At 36.6% G+C, this 20,884-nt stretch overlaps 1 protein-coding gene across 1 annotated transcript in view; it reads left to right on the top strand.

The window, feature by feature from the left end:
- Positions 1-20,884, top strand: part of DNTT (DNA nucleotidylexotransferase) — a 221,459-nt gene that overhangs the window by 50,265 nt on the left and 150,310 nt on the right. The window contains exons 5-8 of the mRNA XM_039340929.1: positions 12,393-12,563; positions 13,669-13,740; positions 17,185-17,308; positions 20,739-20,871. Of these exons, the coding sequence (XP_039196863.1) occupies positions 12,393-12,563; positions 13,669-13,740; positions 17,185-17,308; positions 20,739-20,871 (500 nt within the window). The remainder of the gene's footprint in view (positions 1-12,392; positions 12,564-13,668; positions 13,741-17,184; positions 17,309-20,738; positions 20,872-20,884) is intronic.

Below are 20,884 nucleotides of genomic sequence, written 5' to 3'. Positions count from 1 at the left end.
AGGGCACAGCCCTTGGAAGGCACCAAGACAAAATAAGGAGAACAGGCTCACATCTCCCTCCAGTCAGGGAACTCCTGCTAGTAACCCAGAGCTGAGAAGGTCACAGAGAGCAAAGAAATCTCCTAAGTACCTAGAGGATTATATAACATTGCTGGCAAGGCAAAAGCCAGCAAACAGTGGAAGCACTGGGGAGCGGAACGCTGTATAGAACAAATGATTATATGTTGGTAGTAGTTTCAGCCCGGGGGAAAGGGGTGTTATGTCCCGAGCCTTGCAAACGGCTCGGGCGTTTGCAGGCAGTCCCGGGCAGGTGCAAGGCTGCCCGGGACCAGACAGGCTGTCGCCAGCGCCGTGCGCATGCGCGGGTGCTGGCGCGGGAAAAGTAACACATTTACCTGGGAGTTGCCTATATAAGAGGCTGCGAGCGTTTGGGAAGTTAAGGAAAGCCATCTACTTGTAAGCTGAACGCAGAATAAAGAAAACTGAGAACTCCAACTGCTTCTCGTGTCTGCTTTGCACCAAGGACTCAACAGCACCTGTGGAGGAATGGAGGCTATAGGTCTGCCAAAGCTGTTTGTTGACCTTATTCTGCCCTACTGAAAAATGGGCATTCCCTGGGTAGGTTGGAAAGAAGGATACCCTTAGATACCTAGATTGGTTTACAGGTAGTTTTTCACATACAGGTAATCTTTGACAAGTATGGTTGTATTCATAATGGTCATAAAATGTGACTGACCCTAATTTTATGATCTTTTTGCAATGGTCATTAAGTGAACACCATGGTTGTTAAGCAAACAATGGTTTATTATGGGTGTGATTTTGCTGAAAACTAGAAGCAAATGCTGATTTTCAGCAAAACTGTCATAAAATGTGGTCATGTGACCACAGGACACTGCAAACACCGTAAACGTGTCCTTCTTGCCAATCGCTCAAAGCTTAATAATGTGACTATGGAGGGAGCTCGGCCATCAGAACTTCAAAAATTGTCAATCAGAAAATTGATTTTTGTCAAATAATGGCATAACCATGATTTTTTGTGGTCAAGTCACATAATAAATCATGTATCTACAGATCACTGAATATTTTTCTTCACTTTCATCATGCAATTTTAATAATATCCCTGACTTATTTGATAGTAGCAAACTATTCTTCTTGCATTAATGTACCCAAAACTTCCTTGCCTATCCATCTCCCCCTGAAGGTGCAATTCCGATTTGCAGTGTGATTTTTATGAGGTAAAATAAAAATTGTATTCTTTCTCCCACACCCGTGTTCCCCACAAGGAATTGGTTTGGATGACAGTATTAATTGTGAACTGCTATAAACTCAGAAAGACATTTTTCTTGCGACAAATACAATTTAATTTTGAGAGGAGAAACTAGTTAAGTCTGAAGTAAAGGGTGGTGCCATCCTGAAGTTCATTACAAATGCTTTTGAATTGCAGTGTCCTCCAGGCCATTACTCATGATAATAAGAAAGTGTATATTTGAATATTGTGAGTACTTGATGTTTCACTATATCTGAGGAGAGCAATTCTTTTTCTTTTCTATTTATGTTTTAAAAAGAGAAATGGCTTTGTCACTGTGATAAACAAATAAATTATTATTAATATAGTTTTAAATCAGAAAGCAAAATGCCTTCACTTTGCTTTTTTTAAAGTTATATTTGACTTCTTGCAGGTAGCAGAATATTGAAAGGTATATATCTTCCAAGCAATATTTTTTGTACTGTGGAAAGTCTTTAGGGAAAGGAAATTCACCATTTGGCGTGTCAAAATAGTAAGCAAACATACATTTCTGGGAACCTTATTGTTTCTTGGAATTTGATTGTTCTGAACAAGGAAACAATTGTTTAGAGCACAAACCACCAACAAAGCTACTTAAGTAAGAAAGGAATGAGAAAAGGTAAAATTCTGTAACAGTTATAAGTGTGAAAAATATTTGATAAAAATATTGTGTTCACTTTTCCTTCTTTGTAGATTTGGTGATAACTTCATTAGTGAAGCATAGTTTTTTCTAAAAAAAAATCTAAATGATAAGGTGATTGATAGGCATCCATTTATTTATAGTGGTATATAAGTGAAATGTTGGATTTTGACTAAAACTACCCAGAGTCAAGTCTATCCTCAGCCATAAAAACAGATTGGGTGGCTGGACGTATCACCTCCTCTCAGACCAACTAAGCACAGATAAAATGAAAGGAGGTTGTTTTAAACTGTCTTTTACTTGCTGAGAAAAGTTGGGATATAAACTTAAGAAATAAACTCAGACCACCTTTACAGCCATCTATAGCTTTTCTAGCTCCCTTAGCTTTAATTCAAGCCCAGGAAGTAACATAATGTGGGAACAATTTGCAGGGACCATTTTCAATTGGGAAACAAAAGCATTTATGAATGTGAATAATGGAGAAATCTCACAAGAACAAATGAAACATTGAGGTAACAAAACTTTCAAAAATGGGAAAATAGTTTTCAGACCAATATTACTTTTAATAATGGGTGGTGGTCAGTGGTGGGATTCAGCCAGTTCGCACCACTTCGGCAGAACTGGTAGCTAATTTTTTGTTGCCCAGTCCCAGAATGGACTTACAGATGCGGCATCAACAACAGAGAACCGGTTGTTCACATATCTGAATCCCACCACTGGTGGTAGTAGAATATATTTTACTATGTAAAGCGCAGCAGTCAAGCACATATTACATAGTCCTAAAAAAAAGTCCTAAAAAGAAGACCCTCGTTTTATTAAATACATGTTAAATTTGAACTACTACATTTATTTCTTTTCTTTTTGTTTGTGCTGTCAATTCAAATTATACCCAGTTGAACGGAGATAGCAATAATGACAGTTTTTTTAATTGTGAGTAAATAAATCAAAACATGCCAAAATGTGCCTTATAGAAAAAGGCAACTCCATAATTTATTACAGCATTCATCAACAATGTTTTGTTGAAGGAGTGCTGATTTAATTTTTATTTAAAATGTTTTAATGAGTTCCTGGTAGTGAGAGAAAACATTGAGTAATGAAAGCACTATTTGAAATGAAAGATTTGATGCCCATCTTTCAATTGATTGCCAACAGTATTTGATTAGACATACTGTATTTTCCGGCATATAAGACAACTTTCTAAACCATGCAAATCGTCTCTGAAGTCGGGGGTTGTCTTATACGCTGAGTTGTCTTATATGCCGGAAAATACGGTACATAGTGTTTTAGTTTTCCTCTCAGTTTAAAACTATAATGCTGCTTTTTTCAAATGTTTTATATTTTATTTAATTGTGTCTTGAGAGGTTATATAGATAGTGGGAATGGATGATTTTTCTTGCCTGTCTCTTGTGTCTTTTATTCTATAAGGAAGCTACTGATGTTTCTTATAAAGAACCTCTAACATTGTGATGTTCTTTGGTAAGGTACTAAGAAACCTTATGTACTTTTTACACCAGTCTTTTTCAAAGGTTCTACCTTTAGAGAACATTTTTCACATCATGCTTGATGTCTGGTTTGGTCAGATAAATTGTATTTCAGCTAATAGCTACCCACAGAGATCAGTTCCCTCCATATGACCAAGCCCCCTAACACATGTCTTTCTTACCAATCAGTTTTGTATTCAACCTCTGCTTACTTTGCACTTGTTTTGTTGACCCTTGTATATCTTCTTGTTTTACCATAACTCATAGAGAAAAATCAAGTAGTGCATTTATTAGTAATTGATAACACCTCAGGGACCTTTTGCTGAAAAAAGAAAAAAAATGAACTGATGATTTATGGATTTGATGATTAGGAAGGCTAGATTATGGAATCTTTGATGTAACCTTAGAGAGAGAGAGAGAGAGAGAGCAAAATATAAATATAACTGCTGTTCAGAAGACTGAAGGCCACTTTAATATACTTTATTTTTTCTTTTTCTTTCTTTTCTATTTCTTTTTCTATATTTCTTTTTCATCTTTTTTATTACTCTTCTCCATTTCTCTTATATTCATAATTATTCCACATTTTGCTCATGTCTTCTTGAGTACCCTTTGAGTCAGATTTTTGCCAAATATCTAACCAAGTGCATTTAACTATGTAATATGCCCCCCCATTTTTATTTTTTTGCATTCACTCTTGCTATCTTCACTTTGTATTAGAAAGAACCATATTCTTTCAGTTGTCAGACACAGATGCAGTAGTCACACACATATTAAATAAATTGCCCAGGTACATCCATATTTCAACATCTCTCCAATAACACCATCTATCCTGCAGCCCTGCCATTTTTCAACATATTCACAGTGTTTCTTGTTTCCTTTCTATCATTTTTCCTTAACTTTTATTACATTAATTTTAATTCTACTGTTTAATATATCACTACCCTATTCTAAGTATCTCCACAATACTTTTCCAGGATGTTGAAACTTCCTTGTTTAGCCCCCTTGACCCATTGCACATTCACTGACCCAAACCCACCCACCCCCATAAAATTGACCTGCATTGTTTTTACCTGTAGGGTTCTGTAACTAGAACCAGAAAAAGAAACAAATTGTGTAGCCTTGCCTAACTATTGCTATCTCACTTCTGTAATCAGCATTTTCATCAGACACAAATTTCATACAAGCGTGGGAAACATGTACACGGATGTGATGTACTGAAGGAGGAAATAAGGGAGTGTACAGGAATGACTGACATCTTCCTTATATTATAATAACCCTGTTGTCTGATTTTCATTGGCTAACAAAGTTTATAAAGCAATGCTACTAACTTTCTAAGGTGTGGCACTTCTGAACGCAACTGCTGCCAATGTTCAGATTGTGTTCCCATCCAGGACTTATTTCGATTGAAAATAAAGTTCTGTACCTTTAAGAAGCCTCGGCTTGAGTTTTCATGATTGGATTTTTATGATTTCTCAAGTTTTGCCAAGGGCCAATGGCCTTACATACCTTTATTCTTAAGTTTCTTGTTCCTGTTTGCAACTATATTTTATTTTCTATGAACAGCCAACCAACCAATATCTAATCAATTAACCATGTTCATTGACCAGTAATGAATACAGCATCAAAAGAGAAACTCTGAAATATAAGAGAAATTAAGATAAAAAAGAACCAGCAGGTGCATTAGCAGAAAAAAAGATATAAGTGCAATCCTTAAGACAATTAAAATATTAAAATAGGAATAAACTGAAATAAGATATCAGTGATAAAATGCTGATAAAAATTAAATTGCCTTAAATGTTCAAAACTAAATTAAAGGTTTAATAAAATATTAATATGTTTAGAAAAAAATAATGAACCAATAATCTCCCAACAAATTTTAAGAAAAACAATTGTACTTTCATAGAATCAAAACACAATTGTGTGGTTAATAAAAAGAAATAAGCTATAAGTCTGTTGAAAATGTTGACCTCATCTATTCTGTATAAACATTATACAATATTTCTTCTTTTTTTGAAGAAATGGTTCACTTGTAACCATTTTTTTACAATCAGCCACTTTTATTTTATCATTCTATGAAACATCTTTTAAATATTTCTTAGCATAATTTCATATACTTCTTTGACGCATAACTCTTTTCATTCTCTTCTAACAGTTTCCACATCTTTTTCCTTATGTCTACTTTTTTTTCATTCTGCTGGGAGGTTAATATTTTTCTCTCTCTCAGGACTTATACTTTGTCTTCCTGCAGTCATTCTGCTTCAACTTTTCTTTTTTCTTTTTACATATCCAATTCTTTTTCAAGACCAGCTCCTCTCAATATAAAAAAATTGCTCTGTTTCTCATTCAGAATCTCCCATTATTTTGTTATCCTTCACTAATTCTCTCAATCAGACATTATAAATAACAACTCCATCATGCTTAAGATTTAGATTTATTCCTTTTCCATATATACATAGAAATAGATTGTGCTTAAATCTTATCTTAAACACACACACACACACACATACACACTTACCCTCCAACTCTGAACTTTTGCTAAGTAGATACATACCTTATGGTCAAGTCCTTATTCATTCATCAGTCTTTTTTTGTATTCACTCATCTTGTTCCTATATTGTGTTACTCATCATAATTTATTATTGGCTCATACTTATTTGAAATGTTACCCAATTTTCCCATGGTGTCATCCCATGTTCTACAACTGGAGTATAGCCATGCAACAATTGTCAGTCTATGAATACCTACATTCTATTCTGCTTTCCATAATTAATAATATGCTAGTGATAATTAACTGGGAGTACAGTGACAATTGTCTTTAAGATAGTGATTTACAAATAAGGGGAACATATGTACTGTGATGCTTTAGTAATTTACATTTTACAAACAATGCTGTAAACAGCATCTGACAATCTTGTTAACTTTGCCATAGAACTTTGATGGAAATACAATACTGGCATTTCTTTTTGCTTATGCATTTGCTATATCATTGCATATCTTTAAGTCTCTGCTTTTGTGTTCGTCTCTTTCTCTAAGTTAGAGATGGATATCAAATGAATTGGAAAAATGGATAATTTTTGAGAGGAAATTATTAGGTTCTATAATATTGGACTATGCTCCTTGCAGATATCTTGTTTTACCATAGAAAATATGCAAAATCATTTGGGAAATACAATATTAATTTAATGGCAATACAAATATGAAGTGAGGTGCAGTCATTTTTAGAGCAACCTGATTAAAATAATGGAGACTTGTAAGATCACTTCCATGCTGCCCCGACCCTCAAACCATTACAGCAGTTTTGTACCATTGTGATGCCAGCAGTTTTGTACTATTGTGTGAGTGTATGACCTCTTTTACTATCCTCCCACTGAATTGACTGATATTCCTTTCAGCTGGCCAGTCATAGGCTAGATAAAATAGCAAGCACTTGGTGTTGAATAGCCATTAGCTTTGCTTCATGGGAAGAATATGTGGGGACAGAACACTAATATCAGCAGGGCTTTTTTTCTCATAGAATGCCCAGAACGGAGTTCCAGCACCTTTTTTGGATGGAACCTTGTAGGGTAGGCAAGGCAGGTTGTATGACATGTGTGAGTTCTGGCACCTTTTTTTTTTCCACAAAAAAAGCACTGAATATCAGGAATACAACTTTAACAAGAAAGGATTAATACAACTAAAAATAAGTTTTATTTAGGAAATAATGTAGTGGTAGGAAACTATATAGGACAAACAGGTCAAATTTTGCACAAAAAAATTAATGGACATGAATTTGACATCAGGGCTCAAACAAGGACAATGTAACATCAGAGCATTTTAATGTCCAAAGACACTGCATTACAGATCTCAGAGTTTCTTGGAAATTATGAAACTTTACCAGCAAAACTGAGGGAAAGATTTGATATATGATCATAAGGTAGATCAAAAGGTTTCCAGCTATCTCAGAAGGTCTCAACCAATACAATGGTTTTTAGCACATTGCAATAATTAATTGATAAAGTACTTTTAATTCTTTCAATGTAAGCTGGATCTATATAACCACATTGTCTTCCCCTCCTGTGTCCTCCACATCATCCCAATTAAAACCTTACACTACAGATCTGATGAAGAAGATTATAGTTCATAAGAGCTTGTGGCTTTTAACAAAATGGGTTACTTGGAAAAGATGCTACTAAACTCCTATTGATTCCAAGCTCCGTTTTCACTGCCCCTTGTGTGACCCTCAGACTTGAGATTGGAATGATGGCTTGAAGGCACATGATCAGCTACTAGCTTAAGAATCAATTCTTTTTCAGAGTTTTATTACTTCTGCTAAGTTTGATGGATGACCATGTATTAAATTGGATATAGCAGATCATATTAAGGTCATATTGGCTTTTTGGCAGAATTCCTTATCTGTGGTGGGTGTGAACAGGCTAATTAGGTTTTTCTCCAAATGATAGGGAATGTCAGAATGAGTTCAGTGGGATTGACTGGGGAAATTTGGTTACAGATTTTACTTGGGAACCAGAACATTTTCTAAATAAACTCACCTTTCCCAAATTGTGAAAATAACTTTTTAGGGATAGAAATCATTTTCTCCTTTCTGCACTTCAGGCTACATATTCCAAGACCAAAGTAACTAGTACACTTCAACAAGAATAATCAACTAGTTCTATTATATGGTACTTTTTATAGAACACTAGATAAAAGGTATATTTTTTCTCCTCTGTGCAGAGAGCTCCAGGTTAAGACTCAAAATATCTTATTACCTACATGATAGCAAAATTTTGTGTGGCTGCAGTGAAAATGAGGCAACAGATTATGTAAAAATTCAGCACTGTTCTACATGTGTTTTTGTAATTTTGTTGATCATTGACTGTAAATAAGAACTTTAAGGCTTGCATTTCACCCATGATCCTTTTAGTATGTTACCTAAATTTGCCAGATGTCATTGCTTGTCTTAGATGTTTTTGGATTGTCCTGTTGTTTTCCCACTGAGTGTAAAGTTCTTCTCATATTTTGCCATTAATAATAGCCTAGAACCTTGATACTTGCTGGTCATTCATTCCATTTACAAGAAATGATGGAAGTAGAGCATTATACAGAAAGGAAACTTCACTCCCATTGTCCTCCAGTAGAACAAAATAATGCACAGTTTAGTCCAGTATTTTAAGTAACAAGCATTTTTTGATGTCTGTGAGCCTTTCCTGTATCTGGGTGACCCAAACTGGCTTTTTAAAAGAGAGTAAGGCAGGAAATAGATGTTATCTTAGCAACTACATCTCTCCTAACTTTCATTTGCCAAGATAGCAAGTTTATTGGACTGAGACAGCACATTATGTTGTCAATGCGAACAATGGCTGTTAGGTTTCCTCTGGTATAGAGAATCTATTTTGAGTTTTCTTACTTTAACTGTGAACAAACAAACAAACAATCTTGATACTGTGAAGTATCTGTGATTCTGTCAGTGTTGTCTTTAGCTCTCATTTCAATAATTCTCAATTATGTTCAGCCCTGCTGTTAATGATGTTGATATTCATATATGTTTTTTTACATGCCTTTCCAAGTATATACACTTTTTCCAATCAATGTTTTACTAGCAATATATACATATGTATACTGTATACATATGTACATATTGCTAATAAATGGTTGTTTTAATCATTTAGTCATGTCCAAATCTTGGCAACTTTATAAGCAAGTGTTCTCCATATATATATTTATAAAAAAGTATGTTTAGAGCATGTGCTATGTTGTAAGTTTCTAAAATCTGAAGATTTTAGCACACACAGGGATTTCAGAATTTCTATTTATTTATTTATTACCAAGTCTGAATTTGCTGTATTTGTCTAACAATACTAATAAGTTTATTTTTTAAAATTCTTGTATGGGCCTCAATATAACTCACTTTCATTAGCATTTAAAAAATCTGTTGCTGTTGAAAGATACTTACTTTTAGAGGAATAGACACACAGTTAGGGAGCTAGATTTTTTTTGAGCAGTTTATGAAAGATGACAAAAATTGCAGGAACAGTTGCCCCTGGATTGGAAATATACTCAATCAGATGTTAGACAAATAATTTTTTTTTTACACATTGGAGATGATGGGCAGAATTAATTTCCATCAAATAAGTCAGGGAGGAGACATAGATGCAGTTCCTTCTGCTGGGTTCTGTGGCAGCTTAGAGGAGCTAAAAAAATTGGACCAGGAAATGATATTGTTTCTAATGCTTCAGTACTGCTGCTGTTTAGGGAAATCACTGCAAGCTACAGGTGGTTGATCTGTTTGCTGCACTTTCCCTTCCCTTTTCCCTTTTGCAAAGATAATATTATCTCCCTTTCTACGGTGCTATGAACCACAGAAGTGCTCACAAAACCTATTTATTCACTTTTGCAATAATTTTGCACCATTTCATACAGCCACTTATTCTGGGTTTGGCAAATCAATACATATCCATTACATTTATCAGAGTTATTAATAAAATCTTCCCGGACGGGGGAACAGGAAAGTACATCCAGCAAATGCAGAACAAATGGTGACATTTGAAATGTTCAAAAGCTAAATTAATGTGGAGATGAATAATAATAATAATAATAATAATAATAATAATAATAATAATAATAATAATAATAATAATAATAGTTGGAAGGGATCTTGGAGGTCATCTAGTCCAACCCCCTGTTCAGGCAGGAAACCCTATACCAGTGGTTCTCAACCTGTGGGTCGGGACCCCATTTGGGGTCGAACGACCATTTCACGGGGGTCGCCAAACAACGCAGTCCGCCATTTTTTCTCCCTTTTCCTTAGCTGTGCTACTCCCTTTTATTCTATTGGCTTTTGAAAGCCAATAGAATAGACTCTCTTGAATAGAGTCTAATTCTATTGGCTTTCAAAAGCCAATAGGAATTGTCCAGGCTGTCTTTGCCCTGCTGAGCCCGCCAAAAGTCCCATTCTGCAAAAGGTGCTGCACCAGTTGAGTAGTCCTCTGCTTACGATCGGTTGAGTAATCCTTGACTTACGACCGGTTGGGGGTCACAGCATTAAAAAGGTTGAGAACCACTGCCCTATACCATTTCAGACAAATAGCTGTCCAGTCTCTTCTTAAAAACTTCCAGTGTTGGAGCATTCACAATTTCTGGAGGCAGGTTGTTCCATTGATTAATTGTTCTAACTGTCAGGAAGTTTCTCCGTAGTTCTAGGTTGCTTCTCTCCTGGATTAGTTTCCACCCATTGCTTCTTGTCCTGCCTTCAGGTGCTTTGGAGAATAGCTTGTCTCCCTCTTCTTTGTGGCAGCCCCTGAGATATTGGAACACTGCTATCATGTTACCCCTTGTCCTTTTCTTCATTAAACTAGACATACCCAATTCCAGCAACCGTTCCTCATATGTTTTAGCCTCCAGTCCCCTAATCATCTTTGTTGCTCTTCTCTGTACTCTTTCTAGAGTTTCAACATCATTTTTACATTGTGGTGACCAAAACTGGATGCAGTATTCCAAGTGTGGCCTTACCAAAGCATTGTAAAGTGATATTAACACTTCACCTGATCTTGATTCTATCCCTCTTTTAATGCAGCCTAGAACTGTGTTGGCTTTTTTGGCAGCTGCAGCACACTCTTGGCTCATCTTTAAGTGATTGTCTACTAGGATTCCAAGATCCCTCTCATAGTTAATACTATTGAGCAAGGTGCCATCAATACCAGGGGTGTCAAACTCACAACGTGACATGTCGCGATGTATCACAACTTTTTCTCCATTGCTGGCAATGGGGTAAGTGCGGTTTTGGCTTGATGCATCTGTCCTGTGGGCCGACAGTTTGACACCCTGACCTTTACTATACCTGTGCATTTGGTTTTTCTTGCCTAAATGTCTTTAGGCAATGTCTTCTTCCAAATTCTTCCTGAAATTGGTACCCAGCCTGTGATGTTCAAAGTGGAGGATAACAAAATCTGCAAGACAGCAGTTGTGGCATCATGGTCCAAGCTCTGCCCCTTTGGTACATGTGATTGTATTGTATGCATATTCAAAAGAAGGGGGCTTGGACTGTAATATCCACCATATTAGAGACCATCCATGGACATTCTACATCAGTTCTTTCTTTTAAATTTCAGCCCAGTTTATTTCCGATTTTGGAATCTGAATCTGCTTTAAACTATTATCTTTGATTGCTTCAAACTAAGACACTTTCATGAAAAGATATATTTGAAAAAAAGGTTTGGGGCAGAGTCTTCAACAAGGCAGCAATTATTTTACCTTTTTTAGGCTCTGGAAATTTATCCAGATTCTATGTCTCAATAAATATTCTATATATTTATCAGATTCTGTTCCAATATTTGAAGGGCTGCAACAAAGATGAAGGGGTCAAACTATTTTCCAAAGGCCTGAAGGGAAGATAAACAATGGATGGAAACTAATCAAGGAGAGAAGCAACCTAGAACTAAAGAAATATTTCTTAACATGAGAACAATCAACTAATGGAATGGCTTGTTTTCAGAAGTTGTATGCACCCCAACACTGGAGGCTTTCCAGGAGACATCGGACAGCCATTTTTCAGAAATGGTATAGGGTCTCTTGCTCAAGTAGGGGGTTGGACTAGAAGACCTCAAAGGTCCCTTCCAACTCTGTTATTCTATATGTCAGCATTCTCTGGATAATGAATGCTAAAACAACACATATTTACAGGATATGGTATTAAGGATACCCATGAACAAAATATTTAGCAGCTGTGTTTTATATTTATCATAATATTTACCTGGAAGTTTTTAAGAAGAGACTGGACAGCCATTTGTCCAAAATGGTATAGGGTTTCCTACCTGAGCAGGGGGTTGGACTAGATGACTTCCAAGGTCCCTTCCAACTTTATTATTATTATTATGAATTGTTATTATTAATAATAAGTATTATAATTAATAATTAAAGAGATTTGTTCATTTGCTTACAAATTTTAAACTTTCTGGATGCACTAAATATTTCCTAATTCTTCCCTGTTTCCTGTCTTCACTGTGTCAAGGATGCATTTGAAATCCTGGTTGAAAACTATGAATTCAATGAAAATAAAGACTTTTGCCTTGCATTTGGAAGAGCAGCTTCTGTGCTGAAGGGTCTTCCATTCACTGTAGTTCGAGTGAATGACATTGAAGGGCTGCCCTGGATGGAAGAACGGGTCAAAGAAATAATCGAGGTATGTTCTGTGAGGTGTCATCTAGTGCTTTTTAAAGCATTCCCACTCAGAGACACACATCAGTGACTTACTTCCCTGTGCCCATGTTGATCTTTCACCTCTCAATATAGATAGTCCTTGACTTACAATCATTCATTAGCGACAGTTCAGAGTTACAACAGCACTGAATTTACAATGGTTGCAGCATCCCAGGGTCATGTGATTGTCATCTGTGACCTTCCCAGCTGGCTTCCGACAAGCAAAGTCAATAAGGCAAGCCGGAGTTGCTTAACAACCATGTGATTCACTCAACAACTGCAATGATTGGCTTACCAAACATGGCCCAAACATGGTCGTAAAATCAGTTGCAGCTCCACCTTGCTTAGCAAGGGTAAATCTAAGGACAGGAGTCAGGGACTACAGATATTCATCTTGTTCAAAACTATATGGATGGGTGTGGAGAGAACAATAAAATATGCCCTGGCCTATGCAAACATAATGCTGGGGTTCTGATCTAGGCCTGATCTCTGATATAAGAAAGAAAATATTTAACATGTTACACTTCAAACACGTAGTTTAGCTCTCTCCTGGTAAAAGGGAGAGCCTTTGTCTCAAGGCAATAACATCCCTCCCACCACTTAGTGAGAAACATTATAAATCCCTCCCGTTATCTTTTTGAAACAAGATCATTTTATTCTGTTAATTTTTGTTGAGAGTCTCTAGGAATCACTTTTGTACCAAAGCATTAAAATTAAAGAGAATTTGCAAAACAGCCCCTTCCCCTGATCATTTTTAGCAACAGACATATTTTCTTCTCTGCAATGTGGATGGATGTTAAGGAAGGGGAGGGGGACACTATAATTAAATGCTGCTTAGAATCGCTGTTCAGATTCTCCTTTCAGTTTATTGTGCAACAATAAAAGCTCAGCAGCATTTTAAAAAAGATGCCTAGCATGCTTATTTTCTAACAAAACCAACAACACTAAGTAAGTGTAAGAGTTCAGCCTGAATTTTAAAAACAGGACTGCTTAAGCACTGAGAGGCTATTAGAAGTAATTAGATTGCAACATAAATACCACAGAAATGTGTATAAACCTGCACAAATATGTCTCTCCTATGTATTCAGGATATATTAGAAGAAGGGGAGAGTTCTAAAGTGAAAGCAGTGCTAAACAATGAAAACTACAGATCAATTAAAGTAAGTTGGTTTCTGCTTTTCTTTCTGACAGTTGCCAAGGGGTGTATATAAGTTTTCTTTGAATTTCTCCCTCTGAGTTTGTAGATCAGATTACAAGAAAAAAAGAAATCTAACCTTGGTTTGGTTGAGAAGGAAATACTGTACAGTGGCTAAGAAACTTGCAGTCCTCCTTCCTAAATCGGGTGCCCTTCAAGTAAACTAACTGGTTTTGAATTCTGAAAGCTGTCATCCCAAACACATTATTCAACATGGTGTACAGGTAGTCCTCGATTTATGACCATAATTGAGCCCAAAATTTCTGTTGCTAAGTGAGATATTTGTTATATGAGTTTTGTCCCATTTTACGACCTTTCTGGCCACAGTTGTTAAGACTTTGCTTGTCAGAAGGTCGCAGAAGATGATCACAAGATCCCAGGACCCTGTAACCATCATAAATATCAGTCAGTTGCCAAGATTTGAGTTTTGAGCACGTGAACATGGGGATGCTGCAATGGTCGTAAGTGTGAAAAATGGTCATAAGTCCACTTTTAGTGACATTGTAACTTCGAACGGTCACTAAACAAACTGTTGTAAGTCGAGGACTACTTGTAATCAATATTGGGCATCTGAAAATTCTGCTGGATGTCCTATAGAAATGTAATGTAAAATGGGTGTGATTGAGTTATTATGCCAAATGAATGGAAATCTGGCATTCAAATTTAAACCCCTCTCCCCCCTGTGTGGCCTTTGAACTATGGTGCTGGAGAAGATTCCTGCGAGTCCCCTGGACTGCAAGGCGATCAAACCGGTCAGTCCTAGAGGAGATCAACCCTGACTGCTCTTTAGAAGGCCAGATCCTGAAGTTGAAACTCAAGTACTTTGGCCACCTAAGAAGGACTCACTAGAGAAGAGCCTAATGCTGGGAAATATTGAGGGCAATAGAAGAAGGGGACAACAGAGAATGAGATGGCTGGATGGCGTCACTGAAGCAGTAGGCGTGAGCTTAAATGGACTCCAGAAGTTGGTAGAGGACAGGAAGATCTGGAGGAATGTTGTCTATGGGGTCGCGATGTGTTGGACACGACTTCACAACTAACAACAACAACAACCACCCATGTGGGGTATATTGAGTGATTTTAGATGTCTCATTATTTCTCTGACCAACAGGATTGTTGTAGTGATCATAAAATGAAGGAAGATCCTACATGGGTAAATTTCAGTTTCCAGACAAAAGATGAGATATAAAACCTATAACAAACATTTGTCCATGTCATGGATCTGAGCCACTGGACACTGGAGAAGCTTTGATCCAGATGGTCAAATATAGATCACACTCAAGAGTCTGCTCTGAAAACCTACTTGTTGAATTAATGCAGTTGCAATCCGTGCTGTTCTTTGTTCTTAATGAACAGCAATCAACACATTTAATGAATAATTTTTCAACTGCCCAGCATCTATTGAGTGAGACAAGATACAAGTGCAGTAATTAATTAATTAACCATTTCATTTATCTGTTACTAATTGTGCTAACAGTAGCATATAAGTCATCAGGATTTAGCCTTAATTTTAAGTCCATTTAGTTGGCTCATTTAAGCCTGATTTCCAAGTAAATTTGTTTAAGTTGAAGTTTAATTGCACATAAAGTGATTTACTACTGGAAGATGGCCATGAAGAAATCTAACTTTACTGACAGTGTTTTAAAAAGCAGATAATATTTCTGAGTGATGGAAAAGTTTAATTTTGTTTCCTTTTCTGCCAGCGATAACTCATGCTTTAGAAACCTTATTCTGACCATTATGTAAGAGCTAATAACAATTCTGTGAATTCTCATGATCCTATTAACAAAATACTAGAGAATTAATAGATAAGAATTTAAGTAATTTTTGACAAATGAGATTACAAAATATAATAGCTCTTCCTCACAAGCACCATGCTTTTCACAAAGAGCAGATAATTTCACTTGCTCTATCTGAAATGACAAGCCATACACATTCCAAAATCATTATTTTCTTTATTGTTTTTGCATTAATAAATAATCTTCTTAGAAATACAAGATAAATTAGCATAACCCAAATTCAAAGTCTGGAGATTCAACAGAAAGGAAGATTTAAATAGGACTCTCTAGCCATTTCTAAAATTCAATGTATTCCATTACGTGCAATGGAACTTTGAGAAACACTCTATTTACAAGATGGCATATATATAATAGATGCATTGATCTTCCGAGATACCAGTTTGTATGAAGATCATTGCTTTGTTTTCTCAATAGCTTTCTAGGACCAACTAGTCTGTAGTTAAAATACCAACAAAACGTTATTGTTGGGAGCCCTTATGGTGCAATGATTAAACTTTGCCCACAGCCTGAAGTTCAGTCCTGACGGGGTCACAAGATTGGCTCAGCCTTCTGAGGTCAGTAAAATGAGGACCTAGATTGGACCTATGCTGACATTATAAACTACTCTTAGAGTGCTGTAAAGCACTATGGGGTGGTATATAAATCTAAGCGTTATTGCTATTGCTATTTATTTGACCAAGGAGAGAACTACCTCTTAGAACATGATTTTTATCAAAACCAAGGACAAGGGAAAAGGCTTAAAAACCTCCTTTTGGGGGGGTGTATTTTAGGAGAGAAAGAGGGAAGACCTGCCATGGTGGGCAGTTGTATTTCAATGGGTAGAAAGTGGTTCTAATTTGGATCCTAGATGATGTTACTCATTGTCAGACATGTCTTACAAACCCATAATTCTGTCTCTCCTCCCGTTGATGTAGTAAAGTCTCTGTTACCTTTTGTGTTCGTCCCCACTTTTATTAATAAATGTAACCTTTGCATTGCTATTCAATCTATAGCAAATATTATTGAATAGGAGTACTTGCTGCTGCTTGTTGCAATCTACGTGCTTTCCAAATTTAGGTATATATTATTCAGCAACTATTTGAATTTTCCACATAATTATTTTAGTATTTCCCTGGTCATGTGATTGCTATACAGAATGCTCAATGACTGGCTTGCAATGACGATGCTGCAGTGTCCCATGGTCACATGATTGTCATTTTCAACTTTGACCTCACTGCTGGCTTACAACAAGCAAAGTCAACAGCGAAGATGATAGGAGTTGAAAATGGTGACCACATGACATTGTGCTTAATGACAGCATGGTGTTCACTTAATGACAGCAACTGGAAGTGCTGGAATAGCCATCACTAAGCGGCGTAATCAAGTGGCTGCATTGCTTGGCTACAAAAATTCTGTTCCCAATTACTGTTGTTAAATGATAATTACCTGTAACGTATTTCCTTCATATTTCATACAGTCTTAGCTGAAGTGGCCATTCAGAATACAGTAATTACAGTGTGGCTGGAATGCTTGCATTTGTATTAAATTTCAGGAGAAAACATGAAACTCTGCATTGCACTGGCCCAGCACCCCACAAACTATTAAACTGAATACATTTCTATTCTACATAGCTTTTTACTTCTGTTTTTGGAGTTGGACTGAAGACATCTGACAAATGGTACAGAATGGGACTACGAACTCTGGAAGAAGTAAAATGTAACAAGAACCTGACACTAACAAGAATGCAAAAAGCAGGTAAACATTATCTAATTGTATGTTCAGTCTTGCAAACAGCATTAGTTAAACAAGCAAATCACCCGATAGATGTGCAAATACCTGCTCTGTTTGATTAATGCAGTTTTCCCTAGTGTGGGATTTCCAGATATATTGTGACTGCGATTCCCAGGGTTCCTCATGTGAATGGCCAGGAAATCTGGGAATTGTAGTCCCAATAATCCCACAGGGTATTAGTTCAATTAGAGATATTTATATTGTTTATTTTTCATATTTCTAAATTGCCTATCTCCCTCATAATTACTGACCATTCATACAATAAAGTTACATATTGGTTTGAAGTTTGTTCCTTGTAACATTACAAGGCAAATAACACAAAGTAGTATAAAATATTTTGTGAAAATCACCGTTGAAAATCTGTTGTTAGTAAGATGGTTTACATTTTATCAAAATAAACATTGTTTTGGGTGTGAAAGATACTTTTCTTTAGAAGGATCTCAGTTGCAAGCTCTTTGATTTGCATAACATGGATCTATCTGGATGGCCAGGAATTTCTAAGTTTTAATTTCCTTGCATTACAGCACTTTTTTATGTCTTTTTTTTTGTTAGAGGTCATGTGCAAGCTACAAGACTTCTATCATGTAATGAGATTCCAACAAGGAATTTCATCAGAATTCCAAGGGCAGGATCCTTGGATGTCTTATCCACACTTGTCTATGGAGATTCTTAGTCATCCAGGTCATGGTTGTCCCAAAGGTGATTTTTCAAGAGCAGTGGTTCTCAACCTTTCTAATGCTGCGACCCCATAATACAGTTCCCCATGTTGTGGTGACCCCCAACCACTTATACATCACTGGGTGCTAGGGGCGTGGCCAAAGAAAAGGGGAAAAAATGGCAGACAGCCTTGTTTGGCGACCCCCGTGAAATGGTCATTCGACCCCAAATGGGGTCCCGACCCATAGGTTGAGAACCACTGTTCAAGAGGCAACTGGACATCCTCTGTTTCTCCTTGAAGACATTTTGCTTCTTATCCAAGATGCTTCTTCAGTTCTGAACTGAAGAAGCTTCTTGGATAAGAAGTGAAACAACTTCAAAGAAAAAACAAAGAAAGTCCAGTTGCCTCTTGAAAAATCTCCTTTGGGATGATTAATCCACACTTATTTTTAATCTCATTCTACATCTCAATGAGAATATTTTAATTTCTTAGCATATTTATATACAATCTAATCCCAATAGTTATGAGGTACCTTGCAAAAAATGTACACATGTAGCACAAGATAACAGAGTAGGGATATTTAAGTCTACATTATTCCAACCTCCACCCCTGTATGCTGGAAATTAAATGAGCAGAGTTGGCCTATATTATGTCTAAATCATTTATGTACAAAACAATGGTGTGTGTGTTTAGTTTTTTTCTTCCTTTTTCCCCTTTCCTTTCATATTCAGAGAAACATTGGACAGATTGAGACGAACAAAGAATAAGACAAGAATTAAGTCAATCAATTTAAATAGAAATCTCTGCTCATGGGAATCACTTCTTTTCTTCTTAGAACCAAGGTCCCTCAGCTGGAGTATTAAGAAACTGGCTGAACTAATGCTTACAAGTCCTTTTATACTACATTGAGATTTCTCTCAATCTTAAAAGTTGACTTAGAGATGGGGGAGAACTTTTAACTAATGCTAGCCAGTTAGAAGCTGGCATTCCTTGTTGACCAGTCATCAATCACTCATGGATCTATTAGGACATCTATTTTCCTTGTACCTTTTCTTGTTCTAAGGCAGGGGTGTCCAAGCATGGCAACTTTGAGACTTGTAGATTTCAACTCCCAGAATTTTCCAACTAGCATGGCTGGCTGGGAGATTCTGGAAGTTGAAGTCCACAGTTCTTAAAGTTGCCAAGGTTTGATATTCTTGCTCTAGTCTAAAGCATCTTCATGTCTGAATAAATTAAATAGTATTCACTATTGTTCCATAGATAGACAAACCCATCCTAGGGCAATTTTAAAGCTAGGGGAGGACTAAAAAAACTCAATGTGGCAGATGCAACAGTGCAATTTGAGTCTTCCTCCTTTCTATTCTAATAGAGATATTTTTGTGGTTTGTGCATAATGTTTTGTTTTGTTAGAACTGACCAAATATTTTATCACTCAAATGAAAAGGTGGATTCATCCACTAATTGATTTTTGGTTAGTTGATTAACCTGTTAAAGAAGTATTATCACTCTGGTATGTGCAAAACACTTGTTAAATTCTGTTTAGAAAAACAGGGAATGAGAGAAGGCTAGATCTCTTCCCTCTCCCTGTATTTACCACACACACACACACACACACAGAGAGAGAGAGAGAGAGAGAGAGAGAGAGAGAGAGAGAGAGAGAGAGAGAGAGGGGGAGGGAGGGAGGGAGGGAGAGAGAGAGAGAGAGAGGGAGCGAGAGAGGGAGAGAGAGCGGGAGAGAGAGAAGAAAATCCATGGAAGTTCTTGACATCTAAATTAGCTAGCAAGTTTGAATTTGGCTTAGCTTAAATTAAGTGTCTTTCTCTAGTTTAGTAGTAGAACGCCAGTAGTTTCTGGAGTAGCCAGAGAAAGAACTTCTTGGAGGCATTTTATGGAACTCATCCTAAAATAGGAGACATGCATGATTTTTACATAAGTACAAACTAATAGGAACCTTAGTAAAATATTTGGCTATTTTTGATAACTGAAAATCAAATTCTCATCCAGGTTCAGTTTAATTATTATAGGAATGGACAAATGCCAAGATACTGGAATGTCCCAACTTGAGATGGATGGCAGAGCCTTAATTATATAATAGTGTGTCAAATGTAACACATTAATGCTACTTATTAGCATTAATGTATTCTTACAGCTTCTTTTAATCATAATTTCTTCCTTGTGAAATAGATAATATTTAGCTACATGGCAATGGATAAGTAACCTATACTTCTGCTCAGGTTGAGAAACATTGCCCTGGACAACTTCATCATTTATTTATTTTCTTTATAAGCTGTGTATATCTGCCCATCTTAGGCAACATAATTTTGGGTTACTTATAAACAGCAACAAAATAAATAAAAGCATAAAAGCCAACAGGGAAGCTCCTGGTGCTTCCACGTAGTTCCACAAATTCACAAACTAACTACCCCAGGGCTTGCAGGACAAGCCATGTATTCAAGACTTTTTGGAAGGCTATGAGGGTGGGGGCATTCGGGATTTTAGGGAGATATTCCAAAGAGTAGGGCCCACCAGAAGAGGCACACTGTCTAGGTCCCACTAGATGGTAACATATAGGGGAAGGGATTTAGAGTATACCTATCCTATCAGAGTGCATGGAATAGGCAGTTATCCTAGGGGAGAGACAGTCCTACAAATAACCTGGCCCTCTGATATTAAGGTATTTAAAAGTGAAAATCAGTACTTTGAAATGTACAGTGTAATCTAAAAATCATTTTTCAGGGTTCCTGTACTATGATGACCTTATTAGCTCTGTATCTAAAGCCGAAGCAGATGCGGCAACTCGGATCGTTCAAGATACAGTGTGGAAAATTTTACCTAATGCTATTGTAACATTAACTGGTGGCTTCCGAAGGTAAGTATAAAAT

The sequence above is a fragment of the Crotalus tigris genome, unplaced genomic scaffold (genome assembly GCF_016545835.1).
Source record: "Crotalus tigris isolate CLP2741 ecotype Arizona unplaced genomic scaffold, ASM1654583v1 scf7180000017757.759095, whole genome shotgun sequence".
Lineage (NCBI taxonomy): Eukaryota > Metazoa > Chordata > Lepidosauria > Squamata > Viperidae > Crotalus > Crotalus tigris.
Note: the sequence above shows the minus strand (reverse complement) of the source record. Positions and strands in the feature narration are given on the sequence as shown.